We start from the raw sequence: 19,838 nt of genomic DNA, 5'->3' as shown, positions 1-19,838 counted from the left end.
AATCTTATGATTCCCATCTTCATATCTTTCATGTAACCTTCTATACCATGCCACTTGTTCTCATCTCCACTCATCAATGTAGAATATTTTAGTTCAGAATTTTATGGCAGACACAACTTCTGATGAACCCTGCATTATGAAAATCAGAAGACATGACTTTTATTTTATCAAGATTTTTTTGCGATTTTTCCCTGAGGTAACTATGTTTGCATGTAAAATGGTTAATTTTTACCTTAATTACTCTCAAATTCGAGTCTTACTTTAAACCCTACAAAATAATGATATCTAACTTGAACAAAATTAAGTAACCTAAAAATACTTTTTTTCATTTTATTTCAGAAACGGATTTTCTTCTACCCACCTTATTATACACTTAACATGAATATTGTTAATGACGTAGATCTCACATCGACTGTGATAAAAATATTTCATTGTATATAAGTGAGTGCAAACCTTATTCCATGAGTTGGTTTTATAAGATTGAGTTAAGTTTAAGGTTCATTTTTTAATATGGTATTAGAATCATTTAAAATCTATCATAACAAGTGTTTGTTACGCCTATGTCACCGACCCTTATCGAACATCGGAAAGGATGTTTTAAAAAATGCACTTACTTTTTTTTTTTTAAGATGACATTAAATTACAGTGTTTTGTTTTATACAGACAAAGAAAAGGTAGTAAATTGATGGAATGATATAACATTTTTGCAAAGTTAACCCTGTTATTAGTATTTTTTTCTGATAAAAATTAACGCGGTACAACAATATTCTAGAACATATTCTTGTGAATATAAATGAAAATAATAATAATAATAATAATAATAATAATAATAATAATAATAATAATAATAATATTACATTAAAAGACAAATATTATAAAAAACCTTATTATTTAGAAGTTCAGATTTCTTTTAACAATATACGTGTTATAGAACCAAGAAAGTATTATTAAATAACAAGTGTATGCATTGATAGTATATATTTGTTTACATTATGGTCTAATTACAAATCGAACTCAAACAAAAACAGTTTTGTAATTGACACTGTAAAATCTTTTAGATCCACCATACATATTCATTAAACTTGTCAATTTTATAATATTTATTAAAATATTATGCAGTTTCTTAATGTATCTCCGATCTTTCATATTAGTTATCTTTTCATAATTTATACTTCTCTTTTGTTGTTTTCACTTCCCTGTATATACTTAATAATATAATAGGAAAAAATATCCATGTTTATTGTTTTATCTGTAAGTGAAATATTTTTTTTATGATAAAAACTTATATGTAAAATTTCACAAGATAACTTACCTTAAATAATATATATATATTCAAACAATTGGATTTATAAAATTGTATAATAGAAGATAAAATTTGATATATCTATAATGTGTAGAATGCAACAATTAAGTTAATCACTGTAATTGTCTTGAACATATTACGTGCATCATCATCATCATCATCATCTGTTTGGGTGACGATCGTAACAGGAATAAAAACATATATAGCACACAGGATATATTAAGAAAAAATACCATAATATCAAAGCACATATATTCGAGTTTTTTTCTTAAATATTATATTTAAAAATTATCTAACTAAACCCAGGTTCACTTTATTTACCAAATTAAACTATTTTATTGTTAATGGTTAGAATTCGATAATAGGAGATTGATTTTTAATCAATATGAATAACAAGGAAGCTTAGGATTATTTTTTTTCCAACTAATGTGAATAAGGTTTTTTCGACTTATGATTGTTTTTGGTCCATACTAATCAGTTTTTTTTAATTGACGTTAATAAAACTATTTTACCATCCAAGGTAACTTTAATTTTTTTATTAAAGTTTATTTTTTTAGTTGATATTGTTAAGATTAATATTATTTCAGTTGAATATTGATGCCAAACATATTTAATTTTTTTTATATATACCTGTAGAGACAGTTTTTGAATTGATGGTTACTAATATTATTCAGTCATAATTTCTGTATTTAATAGAAATTGAAATATTCCTTTTAAACAAAAAATTTAAATTATTTTATCTAAACAATATATTTGTGAGATTCAATAATGAAAATGATTCCTTCTTGACTTTTCTAAAAAGTGGAAAGTTTAAGGTTAAACATAATATCATGTTACCACTCACTTAACTGAACCGACAATGGACTAGACAACCGAAGATATTTTCAAAGGTAGTTTCAGTAACAGTTTGGTTTATTTATTGAATGCTTCTTGCTCGTGTACTATTCTTGCAAAACACGTAGTTTTACTAAAGAGAAAAAAATAGTTCTAAACTTGAATTTTGGAAATAGACTTTGAAAAAAGAATTTCCCCTTTAATAGAAAATGTTACAAAATGTTAAAAAAATATACAATAAGGATGTAAAATAATATGCATGATGAACGATTAATTAAAATGCCAAAAATGTCAAATTATTTGCAATTGTCGGACTGAACTTGATTATACTGCTATAATCGAGAATATTAAAATTTTACAAAACAGTAAGAAAAAATGAGAATATTTAACTGAGGTATGGACACAATAAAAAAACAAAGTGAAATGACAAGGGATGTTGATGAACACATGCAAAGACTACTAAAAACACTAGAATAACAGATTAGGTAAAGAACATTTAAGATTTCATAATAAGTAGTATTTTTGAGAATTTAGTTTTACTAGAATAAGTGCATCCAATTAGATAAGATTTCTTTTGTTATTATTATTATTATTAACTCAATGACCAAAATCAGGCAAGGTCAGGATGGTTGTGAAAATAAATTGCCCATGTTGAAAGCAACTTGAGAGATGAACAATCAAAGCTCATCAACTAACACGAACCATTCATTAGGTGGTGAGTTTCAAAAGTAAACTCAAACCCTAGCTAGTCTCAAAATATTTTATTAAAAGAACCCAAAAAAACAATATAAATTGCCAACGTCAAAACAAGGACCTCATATTATGTCTAAGCTTGTGATTCAAGCTCCAAGAGTAGAGTGTGATTAGTTGCATCAGATCCTGGGCCAGAGAATTGAATTGGACCTACAAGGAAAATCATCATTATCATGAGCATTAAACTAATTATGTTGCAGAGAAGCAAAAAAAGTTGATTTAAACCGATAACATTTTTCTAGTCAACTTGAATACCAATATTCACAAAGCAAAAAAACAAGACTGGGTGAAGCTAGCAGAAACAATAGGCGAAACATTAGTCACATATAGCATACCTGGGCTGACGTAGCAATTCTTCAAGGCCCATTCATCCCGCAAGGAGGCAAACATTTTGAAGGGTGCTCCTGAGTGATCCAACAAGAAATATCAGAAGCTTAAAGCTGCAAGCGTTATAGTATTTAATATTCCATACTGTTTTTCATAATGTCTTTTGGACCACATTTGAACATATGAAATAAAATATTTCACCCTCCCTTCTTTCATTTAATTTTTCTGGCTCAACATGGGTAAAAATGTAGTTCGCATACCACGTTTGTGGACTATTGAGCCCAACAAAGAATGTTTTTATGAATATAAATATACCTTCAAGCTCCACCATTGCCTTCTTGATCACAGGCTTGAATTTACCTGCAAAGAAAATTACACATTCGTAAACAGTTGAACAAAGCAGTCACATAAATGCAGTGTATACAAACTTTTATGATTTATATAACCTTGGCAATATGAGTCAAAAATATGCAGGGGAAGAATACTTCGAACTAAAGCACACTTTGATTTAACTATTTTGAACTCAAGAAAAAATACACCGAATTATGAATAAATATAGAAATAATCTGATTTTTAGGCCACATTTGAGTAAAATCATAAGGTTTAACAAAAGTCCACTGCTTTCAAAACATGGGGAATAGCAACTGACAACGTAATTCCCTTTTACAAGTATATACTAGCCACCACTCATCATCAGCCCCGGGCCCAGACGACTCGATAATGGCCCGTGCTTGGATGATTCAACATCAGCCTGAGCTCGTTCGACTCGACATCGGTCCGGGTCCACTCAGCTTGACATCAGTCCGGGACCAATCGACTCGACATCGGTCCGGACCTGGACCATTTAACATGGGTCTGAGCCCAGACGACTCGACATCGGCCCGGGCCAGCTCGACTCAACATCGACCTGGGCCCGCTTCACTCGACATCGGCTCGAGCCCGAACGACTTGACATCGATTTGGGCCTGGACGTCTCGACATTGGGTTGGGCCTGCTCGACTTGACATCGGCACGGGCACGTTCGACTCGACATCAGCCCGTTCGGCTCGACATCGACCCGGGCTCGGGAGACTCAACATTGGATCGGGCCGGCTCGGCTCGGCTCGACATTGGGCCCGGGAGACTGGACATTGGCCTAGGCCAGGGAGACTTGACATCGACTCGCTACACACGTTATCGACTCGGGTCCGTTCGGCTTGACATCGACCCAAGCCCGGGAGACTGGACATTGGCCCAAGCCCAATCGACTGGACATTGACCCGGGCTCAGAAGACTCGACATTGGCTCGGGCTGGTTTGGCTCGACATTGGCCCAGACCCGGGAGACTCGACATCAGTTCGGGCCCAGCCAGAGCACAATCTACTTGACATCGACCTGGGCCCGTTCGACTTGACATCGGACCGAGCTCAAGAGACTCAACATTGGCTCAAGCCCAGTCGACTCGACATTGGCCCAAGTCCAATCGACTCAACATCGGCCCAGGCTCGGGAGACTCGACATTGACTCGGGTCTGTTCTTCTCGACATCAACCAGGGCTTGCTCAGGTCGACATTGGCCCGGGCCCAATTGACTTAACACCAGCCTGGGCCCGTTCGACTCGACATCGACCCGGGCCCAGTCGGCTTGACATCGACCCGGGCTTGCTCAGCTAGACATTGGCCTGACCCGTTCGAGTCGACATCAGCGGGGGGTCGGGGCTCGACATCAGCCCGGGCTTGCTCGGCTCGGGCCAGCTCGACTCGACATTGACTCGGAAATGCTCAGCTCGCCAACGGCCTGAGCCCGCTCGACTCGACATCGACTAGATCGTCTTGGCTTAACTTGGATCGGGCAATTTAAAATCCATCCCAAAATACAATTTGGATAATCTAAAAATGTATCCAATTTATATCTAATCCATATCCATTTAAATGGATTGGATTTAAAATCCAAAAATATGGATTTGGATTTGAAATGAATCCATTTAAATGGATTAAAACTAATATGAATATGGATAATTATGGATTGGATTTTGTAATTTGGATTTTTTGCCCAGCTCCTATATTTCTACAATCCTATATTAATATAAAAATAACTGTCTAATAACTTCTTAATAAAGAACTATAACTGCATTAGTCAGATTTTGGCCTATCAAATTACAGCAGCAGCACAACAGAATATTGCACGAAAACTAAATCAGGGTATAGCAAAAGGTCACAGATAAAAATGCAGACCATGTCTCCTCTCCACGTCCATCAGTAAGGTGAGTGCAGTTCCACCAACAGTCCATTCTTCTACTGGAGCACTTAAATTCCCAACCTGATCAAAATGTCGAAGCAAGTTAAAGAACTAAGTTGGTGACTTCAATATTACAAAACCAGCACAATTTCAAAGGACAATCAATTATCAACACCAATTAGTCTAAGATAGATAAGTAGGTATCAAAAGATAAGGCATGTAAAGAAGCACAAACTGATGATATAAGTCCAGTCTTCCCACTATGGAGGAGGGCTCCAGCGCCATAACCCAGAGCATAGCAATAAGTAGCGTCAAAATTAGTAGGCAAGCCACATCTCCCTTCGTAACTGCATATTTTAAATTTGAACCGGTAACCACAAACTCTTACATATAGTGTCATTGAAAAGATCACGCATAACATACATATGACCAAAATAAATTTTAATCCAAGTAAAGGGGAATAACAACACGTACCTGGAAACGTTTTTAGTTTACATCAATATATATTAAAGTTTACTACTTACAAGAATAATTCAAAAATTAGATAAAATACCCGAAAAAGTGGGATTGCCCTCTAAATTGGCCTTTGTATTTGCCTTCTTCTCTTCTCTTCTCCAACTCAGTCTCAACCATTTGAATAAGCATTTTCTCTGTTTCTATCTTGGCAACCTATATGGGAATATAAGAAAGATTAACATTGATGCTGATTCAAATTCCATAGAGGAGACAAACAAACACAGCAAGATTGCACCAGAACATTAGGCACCTGAACATTTCCATGTGGATCTCTTTCAAGCATCAATTGTTCTTGAATTGCTTGAGGTAAAAAATCAAAAAGCTTCAACGATTGATCACTGAGTTTCTTCTTCCATAATCCACCCTCATCCACAATATCATGGGCAAGAATTTCATTTAGTTCTCCAATAAGATGCTGGACCTGCCAACAGCAGAATATGAAGAACAAATAGGTATCATCAGAAGTGTGTTTCATACTGATTGTACATGATCAACACTGATACATAATCTCTAATACACAGAGAAACATAGGTATTTTTTCTCTTTTGTGAAAAGCAATAGATACCTCAGGTATGAAATCAATTAGACCTTCAGGGATAAGAATGACACCATAGTTGTAACTAATCTCAGCTCTTTTACAAACGACATCAACAATATAGTCTGTGACATTTTTCAACGTCAGCTTCTTTGCAGCAACCTGAAATGTGTACTTATGGGTTAACCAATAAAGGGCTGATTTCCCATTAGCAAACTCTAACCATAAGATTAACATGGAAGCCTTTTCTATATTGATTTCATCAACCCCTAGCATGTATGAACAATAGATAAAATGATCAAATATATGACGAACCTCTTCTCCAATAATTGTAATGTTTGGATGAGTTTGTAAAGCACATTCCAGCGTAATGTGTGAAGCCGCACGCCCCATAAGCCGCACAACTGCAGACAGATAATAGCATGTTTTATTGTATGAAATCTATTCAATAATGAAATCACACACATTTATGATCGATAGATATAAAGGGAGAGAGTTGTTGGCTGGTGAAAGTATGATGCCTGTTATATGCCATATAAATTGAAGCATCAACTTCTAAAGGAACATCACATTTTACTTAGGTATTAAACAAAGAATCTCAACAAAGTATAGAACTTTCTTTTTATCAAATCTGATTATGAAGGCTTTGATGATATTCCTGTAATTGTCAATGATTCAATAAAAATTTCACGAAATTATTTAAACCCTTCAACAGCACAAAAACGTTTTCATATAATTTAACCATTTAAGCGAATAACAAGTCAGAACCACAAAAATCAGCAATCGTTATATACAAGAATAATGAATGACTGAATGAACTAGACATTTCTCACTCGGGTAAAATGTGGGATACCATATAAACAAAGTGGTGGCAAAAAGAATAGATATAATCATCTTTCATGTCAATGTTTTGGCCTATGCTTAATAAAAGTGGTGAAGAGAATGACAAATGTTATGATTAATTTCTTATAAAAGGAGATAGCATGTGTTTCATTTAGATACATTTAGACATTGCGAAACGAGTTAGATATCTTTTTAGCCGTATCAATCTAAAACGAGAATTCAAATTATGAATTCAGGTCTTCACATGATACAATAAGAACAGATTATATAGCACAGTTTCAAAGTGCAAAATGTTTAAAAAGTGAAGCAGTCCATATATTTTGTAGGAAAAGAGAAGCGATCAAAACAGTAGAGAATAGTATCTACAACTTTCAAAGGCTTCAGTATTCAGTTGCTATATAGATCTAAAGAGTTTCTCAATTTTCTACTTACAATGGTAATATTTTCCAGTTGATCGGGCATCTATCATAACATTTCCAATCATTTCAGAATATATCTGCATTACATTAACATAAAAATAGGAAAATAGTCAGGTCATGTAATCATGTGCCATATACATAAAAGGATATCACTATATTATATAACACTCATCAATTAGGAAATTTGCATTACTAAATTAATATTTAAAAGTATTTCAAGTATAGAAATATTGAAGATTCCACGTTGACTAGATAGATAAGACTAGTTCATCAGAGTCATTTAGAAGTTTATCCTATCGAGAGTTCTTGGGCTCATTTACCGCTATCCGGCCGCTATTGGATACCCATAAATAAGGTACGTTAGAGAACACACAGATTAAAGATAATGTCAACCTCAAGAAGTTTGTAAATATCATAATACTGTCGGAAGTTGAAATCATAAAAAAAAATGGAAGTAGAAAATCCATCTCCAGAAGAAGGCCTAAGACAAATACACATTTGTAGTATTATTTAAATATGTAGAGTACAGACCAAAAACATATAAGATTATAAATTATAGAGTGCATATCATCATTCACCTTGCAAGCAGTGTCAAACCCAAAACTTGTGGGAACTTCTTTGCATTTCAAATCACCATCAATGGTTTTAGGGCATCCAATTACATGTGTTTTCAAATTTTTGCTCCTGCATGGATCCATGTTAAAGCATTGAACAATCGGAAACATTGTACACATTCATAATTTAAATGTCTTCTTCGAATGTATATACTATTATCATCAACTAAACTATGTAATAAAATATACTGATTAAAGGACAAGGACCTTGAAATGTAAATAAAAAACCAACGAGAAATCATTATTCTATATAAAAACATCCAAGGAAACATTATAATTTATACCAGCCAAGACATACCTGAAGTTCTCAGCAAGGAGGCATGCGTTGGTGTTTGAGTCATCACCACCAATAACAACGAGCCCATCCAAGTCTAGCTTCTTAGCTGTTTCTTCGGCTTGTTTAAACTGTATCATGTGATGTAAGTAAACTGAATTACTCTTTAGACTTAAAAGAAGATATGTAAGTACTGTGATGAATTGATTGAAAACTAAACATGTAGCAACATAAAACTACCTGCTCTGGAGTTTCAATCTTGTCCCTCCCACTGCAGATCATATCAAATCCACCCTGCCAACAGAAATTATATTTTTAGATGTCAAATTTCTCTGACAACTGATTATAAAAATCAATACTGGTACTCTTACAACACATTATGACGACAGTTTCTACACACTCATTTTCTTCTCTCTATCTCTAAAGCATGGAAGTCTCATCCCAAATGCTCAGATTTCAAATGTGTTATAACTTATAACGCTGATTTAATAATGTTCTATTCTAATATCTTGGGACTAAACTAAAAGCATTCGAGTGTATGTTGTTTTAATAATTCATAGCTTATTTATATAAAAAGCTCCTCCGCTAATCTTATAATTACATAATCAAGTTACCATTTTACTAGCTAGATATTTTTCCTAACTAACCGGGAACCAATATTTAAGGATTCCGATCAAATAGAGAGATGTCATAAATTTTGAAAACAATTGATCAGGTAATAATTGAATTTCTTAAGTATCCATTTCTGACCATCTACACTAAATAACAATACAAAACTGACTTTATTCGGAGCATTTTTCCATAATCCGATCATATATACCGGTGTATTATCGTAAGAAGTATACAGCTCCTCAGTCTCAAACCAGCTAGACGATAAAACTCAAGTTTTACATTCATATATATATATATATATATATATATATATATATATTACTATATCAGGATACGCAGCTCGTATGAGGATATACACAATTACTCAGTCTCGAACCGACTAGTTGACGCGACTCAAATTTTAAACACATAGATCTATTTATTATCGTATAAAGAGTACACACTAGACTAATGAGACTCAAATTTCAAACACACAAATCATTAACAGTCTCTCAATCTCAAAATGTACTCGAATTTTAAACGTGTAGATTGGTTTATTACTATATGAGGGTACAAACAAAGCCCCTCCCTCTCGACTAAGTATTAAACAGATAAATGGGTTTATTTGCGTACGAGTGTACAACAAACATTAAATATGAACCATTCTAACCAACAGTGTGAATGCATGAAAAATCAATTGCAGGAATCCAGATCACTATCACACCCCTCTTCCGGTCTTCTCCCTCCTTCGTGTATAAATTATTTTAACTTTCATAATACCATTATCCTTAAAAAATATTAATTCGGTTTATAATTACCTTTTATTTAGTTGAATTGAAAATTAAATATTTATATATGTTCTCGGTTATTGGATTAAAATTTATAATTTGTATTAATTTTAGTTTATATTTTAAATAGAAAATGATTTGTTTATAAGTAATAATGGTTGAAATAAGTATATATATATATATATATGAATAAATATATTAACAATATTTATAATTACCAGTGTAACAACATGTATTTTTATTAAGTTTTAAAGTTTATATACTTTTTAGTTTGAATTTAAGACATGAGTCATTTGTGTTGTCCAACAATTTATTAATAAAAAGCAATTACAATTTTGAAATTTTGTTTTTGAAAAAATAATTTAACAAACTCCATCGCAAACATAAAAAAATGATTAAAAGAATATTATAATAATAATAATCATAATTATTATTACTATTATAATTGTAGTAATAATTATAATTCTCCAAACAACCATAAAGCTAGCAACGATAAAATTTGCACATCTCTAAAATCCAGCAGAAGAAATAAAACAACATTCAAAAGATGTAACAGAGAAAAAAGGACCTGATTTCTATAAGGATAAATATATTCAGAGGTGAGTTCAACGTATTTGCACTTCATAATGCCAGCGGGACCACCTCTGAAACCATACAACGTGCTTCCTGGTGCACGCTCTTGAAGGTAATCTAAGACGCATAAAACAATAAGAGAAGTTAAATCTCAAAAGAGGAAGAAATGCACGTTTCACTGAAACAGAGTTGAAAGATTTGAAAGATTTAAAAGATTTGAAAATGAGCGTTACCGAAGATTCCGGAAATGACATTGTGGCCTCCAGGGGCCTGGCCTCCGGACAGAACAACCCCAATCTTTAACTTCTGGTGCGTCTGCGCCACACGCGGATCGCTAGGCACCAACGCCACGGAAGGTTGGCCGAATAAATGTGGAAAGAGCTTGGCGATCTCGTCTGCACGAGCGCATTCGCGATGAGAATGATGGAGAGTTAACGGATCGATATGAAGGAGGGAGACTGACCTGGATTTCCGGCGGCGGAGCTTGGAGGACCGTCGAGAAGGGTGAATGGATGTTTGAGGACGGAGGGGAGAGGGAGCGCGTGGTCCACGCGCTTCTTCTGCACCTCGCTGTAGACGGAGGAGAGGCGTCCGGTGACGGGAGCGGAGGGGACGGTACCGTTAGGTACGGGTGCCATTTGGTTTGGTTGCAGAGAGAGAGAGAGTGTGAAGTGGGAGCGTGAATCTAGAAATGAGAAATGTGTTTGGTATGTTTTAAAACAGCGGAGAAGTAGGTTTGAAAAGGGTCTTGAATATACCTATCCGCCGCTTTTAGTGAGTGAATGTAAACCACACTGTCCTTGTGCCACCTTGGCAAAATCCTCACTTAATTTCGGAGACACTATTTTAATTCTGTTTAATTATTTAAAATTACGTTTCCTTTTAACCAGAGAAGGAAAGAAATATAGAAAGTGAAAACCATACAAATACAATACTACTGTATTAAAGATGCTTTATGTAGAATTTTGCTTTTATATGAAACAAAGTTTTCGGACAATTGATGATTAAGGTTAGTTTTTACAGAACTTAAAATTGCGAAACATGGTCATCCGAAATGATCTTTCTTATTTTGAGTGAGCAACACCCATCCTTCACCAATTCAAGGAAAGAGCTCACTGCTCACCTAACTTTGAAGTGATTAAAAATTCACACCTAACTTTGGTGGATCTGCTTCGTGTGAATGGGTTGGTTGGACAAAAGGGTATATTCTTGTTTTTACCCTTTTTAATAACTAGGAGTGTTACAGCATGTTTGCTTTCACATTGCAACAAAAATAACCTTTGTTATGAGTGAAACTACAGTTGTCGATAACATGTTTTGGTAATACAATGTACACTTAATTTTCACATCTAAGTAAAAAGTTTATAGTTCTAACTTTTAAGTTCAAGACCAAGTTAGCGTCTTAGGCTTCTCTTTGTAAAATTGAATATACAATACCGTAATTTTATAAATATGTTTATGTACAAATATTAGCGTTTCTTTTATTTTTCATTCCTATTTGTTTGATGGTTTTTGTTCGTATATTTTTAAAAAAGATGGCTTAAGTTTCTTTTATTAGTATTTGATGTCATTAAAGACTTAAAAACAAAACTACATAAGGAATAAAAACAAAAATCATCTGATTAATAAAAGTCGGTCAGTCTTACAAAGTATTAATACAACTTTTATTAGAATAAACAATGTGAAAAAGTTGGATTGACCACAAAACGTTGAGAAGAAAAAATGTCCACTTTTAAGTGAAGTTGTATCGGATCCTCCTTAAGTTGAGTTGGACTTATTTAGGCTAAGTTGGGTTAGATTGAGTTGAGTCTATACCGGGTCAAATTGTGTTGAATTCATTTCAGATTGAGTCTAGTAACATTCATATCGAATCGAGTTAAGTCAAATTAATATTTATCCAAGTTAAGTTGGTTTCACATTGAGCCAAGTTAGATTCACATTGAATTGAGTAGAGTCTCAATCCTTGTCGGGCCTAATCAAGTCGGGTCACATCAAACCTGGTGAGTTGGGCATCGAATTGAGTGAAGACCTTTAAGATAACTCAAGTTCAGCTAACGTTAGATCAAGTTCATATCAGACTATAGACTATATGTTAATTTAAGTTGAAACAAAGTTAGTCAATGTTATATCCATATCAAACAATGTTGGGTCGAACTGAATTCAAGTTAAGTTTGAATGGTTCAATCTTACAAAGTTAGGTTGAGTCTTAAGTTTCCAATTAAGTTATTAAAAATAGTAAAAATTAATTAATGATCAATATATACTTAATGTAAAAATATCATAAAATCTAGTAAAATTTAAAATATATTCAAGAATTAATTAAACTATTTTAATTGGCCAAACTCACTTATTTGATAGATAAGTGGTTTGAGTTGATATATAGACAATGGTTAAATTGATAACTCGAGAAAAAATAAAAATGCTAATGCATTGTAAACGAAAGTATTATCATTCTTTGAAGAAAATATCAATTGAGATATCAAAGATGCACATAAATTAAAATGAGTAGAATATGTGTAGCAATCGAGATATTTGGGTTCTCAGTCCTTTCCAGAAGGGGTGACTTTGAAATTGGATTTCGGAATACCTCGCGGCCATTCTGTACTCCCTCTCATCCCACGGATTATGTGTGGGTTGCTGTTATTATTGTATGCAGAGTTTCCTTCTTCTAACAGTTCCGAGTGTTTCAAGCTAACTTCAACAGAATCTTGACACTGAGAAGTACTACTCCCTGCATTCTGAATAGGGCTTCTTGGAAATCTATGGTTGCACTCCTTTTGTTTGTGCCAACCACCACCTGGCCTTTTATATTGAGACGATTTTGATGAAGAAATCCTTTTTTCACCGTTGAGGCATGACCTTAGTTGTTTAGAGGTAAGAAAAGCTTTCCTCTTTAAGTTTCCCACTCCTGTCTTCAAAGATTCCAAACATGCCTTTTCACTACATTCTGCTTCATCACAACCAAATATGTCTTTGTCTTGGTAAATATGAACAGAATAGGTGTCTCCTCTTTGTGCCATAGGGCTACACTTCTGATCCTCACTATAGCCAATAGTTTCCAATGAATTAGTTTGTTCTAAACCAATATTATAATCACTGCAGGGACTTGTATGATGAATAGGACTTTTATTCAACACTTCATCAGGACTGTCAATGTGTACGTTGCACAAGGGACTAGTAAATGCGGTAGAGGAACCTGCTTTGATCATACCCTCTTCTGTGTTGTCTTTTCTAGTTATCTCCTCAAAAGCGGAAACTGTAACATCTGACTTTGAGAAATCATATGAAAGCTCCACGATGCGTTTGATACTTACTGATTCAACTGTCTGTTTTATCAACTCAGCGTCCTCTAGTTCAGTGATGTTTATTTCCGCACCCTTTGATCTCAAGAACAATTGGAGAAAAGCAATCAACTGGACCATCTGATTGTATTTATCTTCAAGTAAAAACTGCGCATCAGCTAGCTTCATTTGTGAACGTTCTTCACGCCATAGCTCAGTCATTTCCATCATCTCCCTCTCTTCTTCCACTTCCGTGCAAATCCTCACGGAATCGCTTAGCAGTCCCTCAAGCTTAGCCGTGTCTTCCCTCACTTGCATGGCTAATTCATTACACACTTCCTCTATCGTTTTTCTTTTTTTCTTTTCTTTCCTGTAGTTTGTCATGCACTGCTTGGAAGATATCTTGGTTTTAGCCAGTTCATGTACCAATTTAGCATTCAATAACTCCATGCTTTCTCTACTTCTTCTTTCCCTTGACAACTTGTCTTTTAAGTCATCTAACACTGTTTCAATCTTCTTGCATTCTCTACACTTCTGGAACACCTTTTCGTCTTCAAGATTCTGCAACATTTGTTTCACTATTTTCTTAGAGGACTTCTGTGTAGCTTTAAGTTCATTGATGGCCCTCTGAGCGCGTACGAATTCTAGCAAATTAGGGATGCCAAAGCAATGGTCACCAGCAACTTTTTTGTCTTCGACATGCTTCATGCCATTAATCATAGTAAACTTGTTGAATTTTTCATTTTTAAGGGCAGGGTTCCATTTTGTTGCCTCTTCTTTTGAACACTTGGGACATTGCATTGAAGATTCAAGCTGAGGAAAACAAATCACGTCAAGGATATATAGATTTGATTGTGTATCTAAATTTTGTTTTCAAGAGGCGAAACATATGATGATATATTTAAGTTCCAATTCGTCTTTTTGCTAATTGGTTCGTTTTTATTTTATTTTTAGTTTACAAAAATATTTGAAAGAGAAATTTTATATTGAGACATGTCTTTATCCAGTTCTGATGTTGGGATTGAGCTGGCTAAACTTTTTTATAATAATAAAAAAGAAATCTAACCATTTACTTATAATTATTTTTAAAAAAATATAATTTCACAGCTCACGGAGTTGTGCAAAAATTACGAGGATAATGATATATTGATAATCCTATCTTTTTATACAACTACATTACAACCCTCAATATTATTATTTTAATATTTTTCTATATCATTTAATTACAAATTTATCCTTTATTATATATATATATAAATCAATCACATCAAGAATTGTATACAACTCTCATGATTGTCAAAGTATCATTTCTCTTAAAATAATAATATTGGAAGTTGTAGGGTTGGTATAAAAAAAGGAAAATGATACTTTGACAATCCTTTTAAGTTGTATACACTACAAGAAAATCATGAAATAGAAACTAATTTCTAGAGACCAAAATAATTAGTTGCAATAATAACCGACCATTTTAGAAACTAAAAAAAAAATTGGTTTTTAAATAAGTTTATATTATTGTTAAATAGTTTCTAAATTGATATCTAATTAGCAATCAAGGGTTTTTGTTATCAAATTTAGAAACTAAATAATTGGTAGTTAAAACATGGGTTTCTAATTAGATACTAATTTAGAAACTATTTAACAATAATAGATACTAATTTAGAAACCAATTTTTTTTAGTTTCTAAAATGGTCGGTTATTATTGCAACTAATTATTTTGGTCTCTAAAAATTGGTTTCTATTTAATGATTTTCTTGTAGTGATACAACGCTTGATGTGATGAATTTAGAAATAAATATATATAATAAATGATAAATTTGAAATTAAATGATATGAAAATAATAGTATTAGGAGTTGTAATGTAGTTATATAAAAATTGTGGGTTGTCAATGTATCATTATCCTGGTTCAAAAAATCTACATTGACAACCAACACTAAAAATATTGGTATCTAAATTAGATTCTATTATTAATAAAAAATTATAAAGTAGTTTTTAAATTGATATTTAATCATTAGTTACCAAAATTTAACTACTAATATTGTAGATTCTAAATTAGTCTTTATAATATTATTAGTTAAAACCTTAGCTAGTTTAAATATCAATTTAGAAATCATTTTATAATTTTTTTTATTAAAAATAAAAATCACTTTAGATACTAATATTTTTTTAATCTTTAAAATAGTATATAATTTAGTCAATATAATGATTAGTTATTTGTTGTCTCTAAATTTGATTCTCATTTAGTAATTGTCTTGTAGACGAGCTAGTTGTAAAAAAGTTGTAAACAATATCTAATGTGATTGTTTTAACAAAAAATAATATATTAAAAAATAAATTTATAATTAAATAATATAAAAATTATTAAAATAATAATATTGAGAGTTGTTATGTGAGTGTAACAAATATAATATAAAAATTATAAATGTATCATAGTTATTATTTTAATCAATAATTAAATAAATTTATACACATAAAAAAGAGAGAAAATTGAATTAACTTCATTCGTAGAAAATATAAGAGAATCAATACTTTCAAATTTATATGGGTACAACATTATAAATATTATATATTTTTAAAATGTAAAGAAAATAAATTTTAGATTAGAAGGAATTTTTAAAAATATACCATAATACACTTATGGGTAAAAAAACAATTGTTATAACAGTCATGGTTCAATTGTTGAAATATTATTGTTTTTATTTCATAAGTTGATTGAAGAATAGTAATAGAACTTTTACCGGAGATCTCAAACCTTAGATACCATTTTTGTGAATAGATAATGGTGTGATGAACTTTATAATCTAAGTTGATTAAAACGGCCTTTTTAGATGCAAAAAAAAACAAGAAGCATGTAAATCATATATATACCTCTCGTCGAAGTCCATTTCTTGAACGCAAAATGGTTATTGACTTCATTTTCTGACTTTTTCTCTCTTTAAGTTTTTCTCCACAATTGTGACAATGACGAAACGTGGGCTTTATCCCGTTAGCGAGCTGAAGGAAACATGCGTTTGGAGAAGACATAAGAGACATTGAAAATAGGAAAAGAGAGAGAATGACAGTTATAACATAGCTAGAACATAACGAAAGTTTCTAAACCTATTCTTATCTCACTATAACTATTATAAAATTATTAAATAAAAATCACTTTTAAAAATAAAAATTAATTAATTATTTTATTAATTAAAGTAAATATTATTTTAAAATATAAAAAAAATATTATTATCTAATTAGTATTCTATCATATATGCTGTCTATTTTGGATAACAAGAAAAAAAAAATCTATACATGCCGAATGTAAAATATAAAAGAACCCTAGTTGATGGTATCTTTTGCTAATTTAAAATGCTAATAATGGTTCGCAACAATTCATTGCGTCTGCAGGAGTTATTTTTGTACTAGCGTTTTCAGTTTGGTTTGGCAGCAGCATACGTGCATGAACTCAGAAGAGTGCTACTTGCTACAATGAATGCCTTAACTGAGTCCAAACAGGTTATGTACGCATGTACGGACAACAGTTCGTTGACTTAGTTCCTGCTAAACAGTTTTTTATTATATATTTCCGAATCGGATGTTCTCGTTTTACTTTCCTGAAACTATTGTGCAAAGAAGGAGGATTAACATTTGTCTTCGCAGATTAAATCTTACTGATATTTCTGCTGCCTTTTATATCAGCGTTGTTGTTGGTTTAGCAAGTTGGAGTATGTTCTTTCTTACATATGTTGTTGATTTTTCTTATTTTATGTCAATGCTACTACTTGTTCATGTTGTTTGATGTATTTGGGTAGGTATTTATCGCACTCCGTATTCAAGACAGTAAGATTTATCCTCACAAAAATGAGTTGTAATTTGGAAATTAGCACTGCTGGATCAAGATAAATTATTCTTTAAAATTTGCCAAATGTTAAAAAATATCTTAAAGTCGGGGCAAGAAGATTACGCTAAAAAAAATACAAAAACAAAAATTTAAGCTAATATAATCGTGATCAATATTCCGTTATCAAAGTAGTTTAAACTTTTGTTTTGTGTTTTTTTAGGGCAGGCTTTGGTTTTATGATCATTTTGGCATTTTGTAATTTTTAAAGGATAATTTATCTTGACCCATCATGATATGATGTGTACTTTCTCCATATCCATCTCAATATATATTAAAGGATGTTTTTTTTTTAACATATAAATATATATCCAGATGCAATTGAAAATACTGATCAGAAAAACAAAAACAAAGCCTTTTATACTAAATTGAGAAATACTATATTATAACATCCTCTCTTTCAAAGTCTTCTAAAAAAGCACATCTTACCAACAAATTGCATTTCTTATTTAAATATACATTCATAATTTTATTATTTACGATAAACTGGCAATAATAATAATAATAATAATAAAATAACTAGTTAGAACGTGCATTAATCATTATAAATTGTCTGGCTAGAAAAACTGGCTAGTTTGATACGAAAAGCACAAAAAGTTGACTAAATGTGATATATCTTTTCTTGATTTTAGAGAAGTGTCATAAATACAATTTCTTTCCAAAATATAGCTGGGTTGGAGTTTTCCATTTCAGCCTTTTTACCAAACTAAACCAAAGAGAATACTCAAATCGAAACGAAGTCATGGAAATTGACACCGTACATATTATATATACCTGATACCTGGACGAAGGCAACGATGGTGCAGTTGGGAACACGTCACCGCTCATAAACTGCCACTGCCACCACTCTGCAGCGAGCTTCCTTGCTGAAATCTCGTTTTTCTGAAAACCTTCCCAATATTTGACAGGGGAGGTGCTGTTACCCGTAGAGTTTTTTTTACTGTGTGACCCTCTGAGGCGGAAAGCTATGGCAATGCCGGGATTTCGGTGTTTCCGGCGACGAGGAATTTGTGGTATGAGGTTGTGGACGGAGGAGATGATTGGGTCGGGTGGAGTATTGTTGTTGGAGGCCATGAAATAGTATGAGAGATATTGTTTATAGACATAAATGTTGGAGTTGAAAGCAGAAGCAGAAAGAAGAAAGCGAAAACATGGGAGAAGTTAGTTGGGAGTTTCGGTAATCATAATGTTCCTGCCTCCAAGTAGTCACCAGCACCCCTATTTATTTCCCTTCATTTGCATGGATTTCATACTTTTTACGATACATTTTTTTATGTTTTTCTAAGTTTATTAGATTTTAGTTTTGTTTTTATATTTAAATTTTTCGCTCTGATCTTTTTACTATTTTTGTCTGATCAAACGAGTCCTTTTTTCCTACTACTGTGTATTCCGTTTTAAGTGATGTGACTTCTGTTATATGCCACCATATTTATCGAATTAAGAGATCATACCTAAATATAACAATGTATTTAACAAACAAAAATTCTGGTTTCGCTTTTTTATGCATATTTTTTCCTTCTTCCATGCTAGAAGTTATGTTTTTATTTAGGAAAATTTGTAGAAAGTATTTATTTATTGGAAAATACTTATTATATTAAGGATTTTAAAAGTTAATATTTATTTTTAAATAATTGAAACATATATGCTCATTATTTTTTTATCTAATTTAAATTTAATTTATTTTTACAAAATCAACTTGTAAGGTAATAATTGTTTCTATTTTTTTTTTATAAAAAACTTTCATGTTAATTGTTTCTATTTATATATACTGCAAATTAGGAATCTTTTTATTACTAAAAAATATTTTAATATTTTAGTGAACGTGAATTTTTTTTAGGTGACAAAAGTTATCTCCTTGTGAAGCTTTGAAGTTTTAGTATATACATTAATTATTTTATACCACCATGAGGTATTGGATTATCTGATTAACTTTTTGCTTCCTTTTTAGGAAGGGAATTTGCCTCTAAATTAAGCTTAACTTAAGAAAGTGGGTTCACATTGAGCGATCATAGAACTACCTTGTGGAATCGCATTAACTGTGTATTTCATATAACAAATTTACTGTTTGATATCACAACTTAGGAAAGATTTAAGTTTG

At 32.2% G+C, this 19,838-nt stretch overlaps 2 protein-coding genes across 2 annotated transcripts; both read right to left on the bottom strand.

Moving 5' to 3' along the window:
• Positions 1 to 2,766: 2,766 nt before the first annotated feature.
• On the bottom strand, positions 2,767 to 11,402 carry LOC137832192 (pyrophosphate--fructose 6-phosphate 1-phosphotransferase subunit beta). The gene is made up of 16 exons (XM_068640226.1): positions 11,051 to 11,402; positions 10,821 to 10,982; positions 10,583 to 10,704; positions 8,876 to 8,929; positions 8,660 to 8,766; positions 8,326 to 8,431; positions 7,761 to 7,824; positions 6,801 to 6,889; positions 6,516 to 6,647; positions 6,201 to 6,371; positions 5,988 to 6,103; positions 5,670 to 5,781; positions 5,431 to 5,515; positions 3,533 to 3,577; positions 3,226 to 3,294; positions 2,767 to 3,040 (listed from the first exon to the last, which is right to left on the bottom strand). Exons 1-16 carry the CDS (start codon positions 11,223 to 11,225, stop codon positions 2,964 to 2,966), a joined length of 1,686 nt encoding a protein of 561 aa, XP_068496327.1. The 5' UTR covers positions 11,226 to 11,402; the 3' UTR covers positions 2,767 to 2,963.
• Positions 11,403 to 13,015: 1,613 nt separating this feature from the next.
• On the bottom strand, positions 13,016 to 18,934 carry LOC137832191 (uncharacterized). Its single transcript, XM_068640225.1, has 3 exons — positions 18,515 to 18,934; positions 16,735 to 16,860; positions 13,016 to 14,681 (listed from the first exon to the last, which is right to left on the bottom strand). The coding sequence occupies exons 1-3, from the start codon at positions 18,812 to 18,814 to the stop codon at positions 13,128 to 13,130; spliced, it is 1,980 nt and encodes a 659-aa protein (XP_068496326.1). The 5' UTR covers positions 18,815 to 18,934; the 3' UTR covers positions 13,016 to 13,127.
• Between the last annotated feature and the right edge of the window lie 904 nt (positions 18,935 to 19,838).

Source organism: Phaseolus vulgaris, chromosome 6 (assembly GCF_000499845.2).
Source record: "Phaseolus vulgaris cultivar G19833 chromosome 6, P. vulgaris v2.0, whole genome shotgun sequence".
NCBI classification, from domain to species: Eukaryota; Viridiplantae; Streptophyta; class Magnoliopsida; order Fabales; family Fabaceae; genus Phaseolus; species Phaseolus vulgaris.
Note: the sequence above shows the minus strand (reverse complement) of the source record. Positions and strands in the feature narration are given on the sequence as shown.

What these genes read in the sequence shown, in the direction of transcription:
- LOC137832192 (XM_068640226.1), bottom strand. Translation starts at nt 11,225, where the DNA reads ATGGCACCCGTACCTAACGGTACCGTCCCCTCCGCTCCCGTCACCGGA. An exon ending in CTCCTTGCTGAGAACTTCAG is followed by an intron (nt 8,432 to 8,659) that starts GTATGTCTTGGC and finishes GGATCCATGCAG; the next exon opens with GAGCAAAAATTTGAAAACAC. An exon ending in AGACTGGACTTATATCATCA is followed by an intron (nt 5,516 to 5,669) that starts GTTTGTGCTTCT and finishes CATTTTGATCAG; the next exon opens with GTTGGGAATTTAAGTGCTCC.
- LOC137832191 (XM_068640225.1), bottom strand. Translation starts at nt 18,814, where the DNA reads ATGGCCTCCAACAACAATACTCCACCCGACCCAATCATCTCCTCCGTC. An exon ending in TGCCTTCGTCCAGGTATCAG is followed by an intron (nt 16,861 to 18,514) that starts GTATATATAATA and finishes TGTTTCCTTCAG; the next exon opens with CTCGCTAACGGGATAAAGCC. An exon ending in GAAATGGACTTCGACGAGAG is followed by an intron (nt 14,682 to 16,734) that starts GTATATATATGA and finishes TGTTTTCCTCAG; the next exon opens with CTTGAATCTTCAATGCAATG.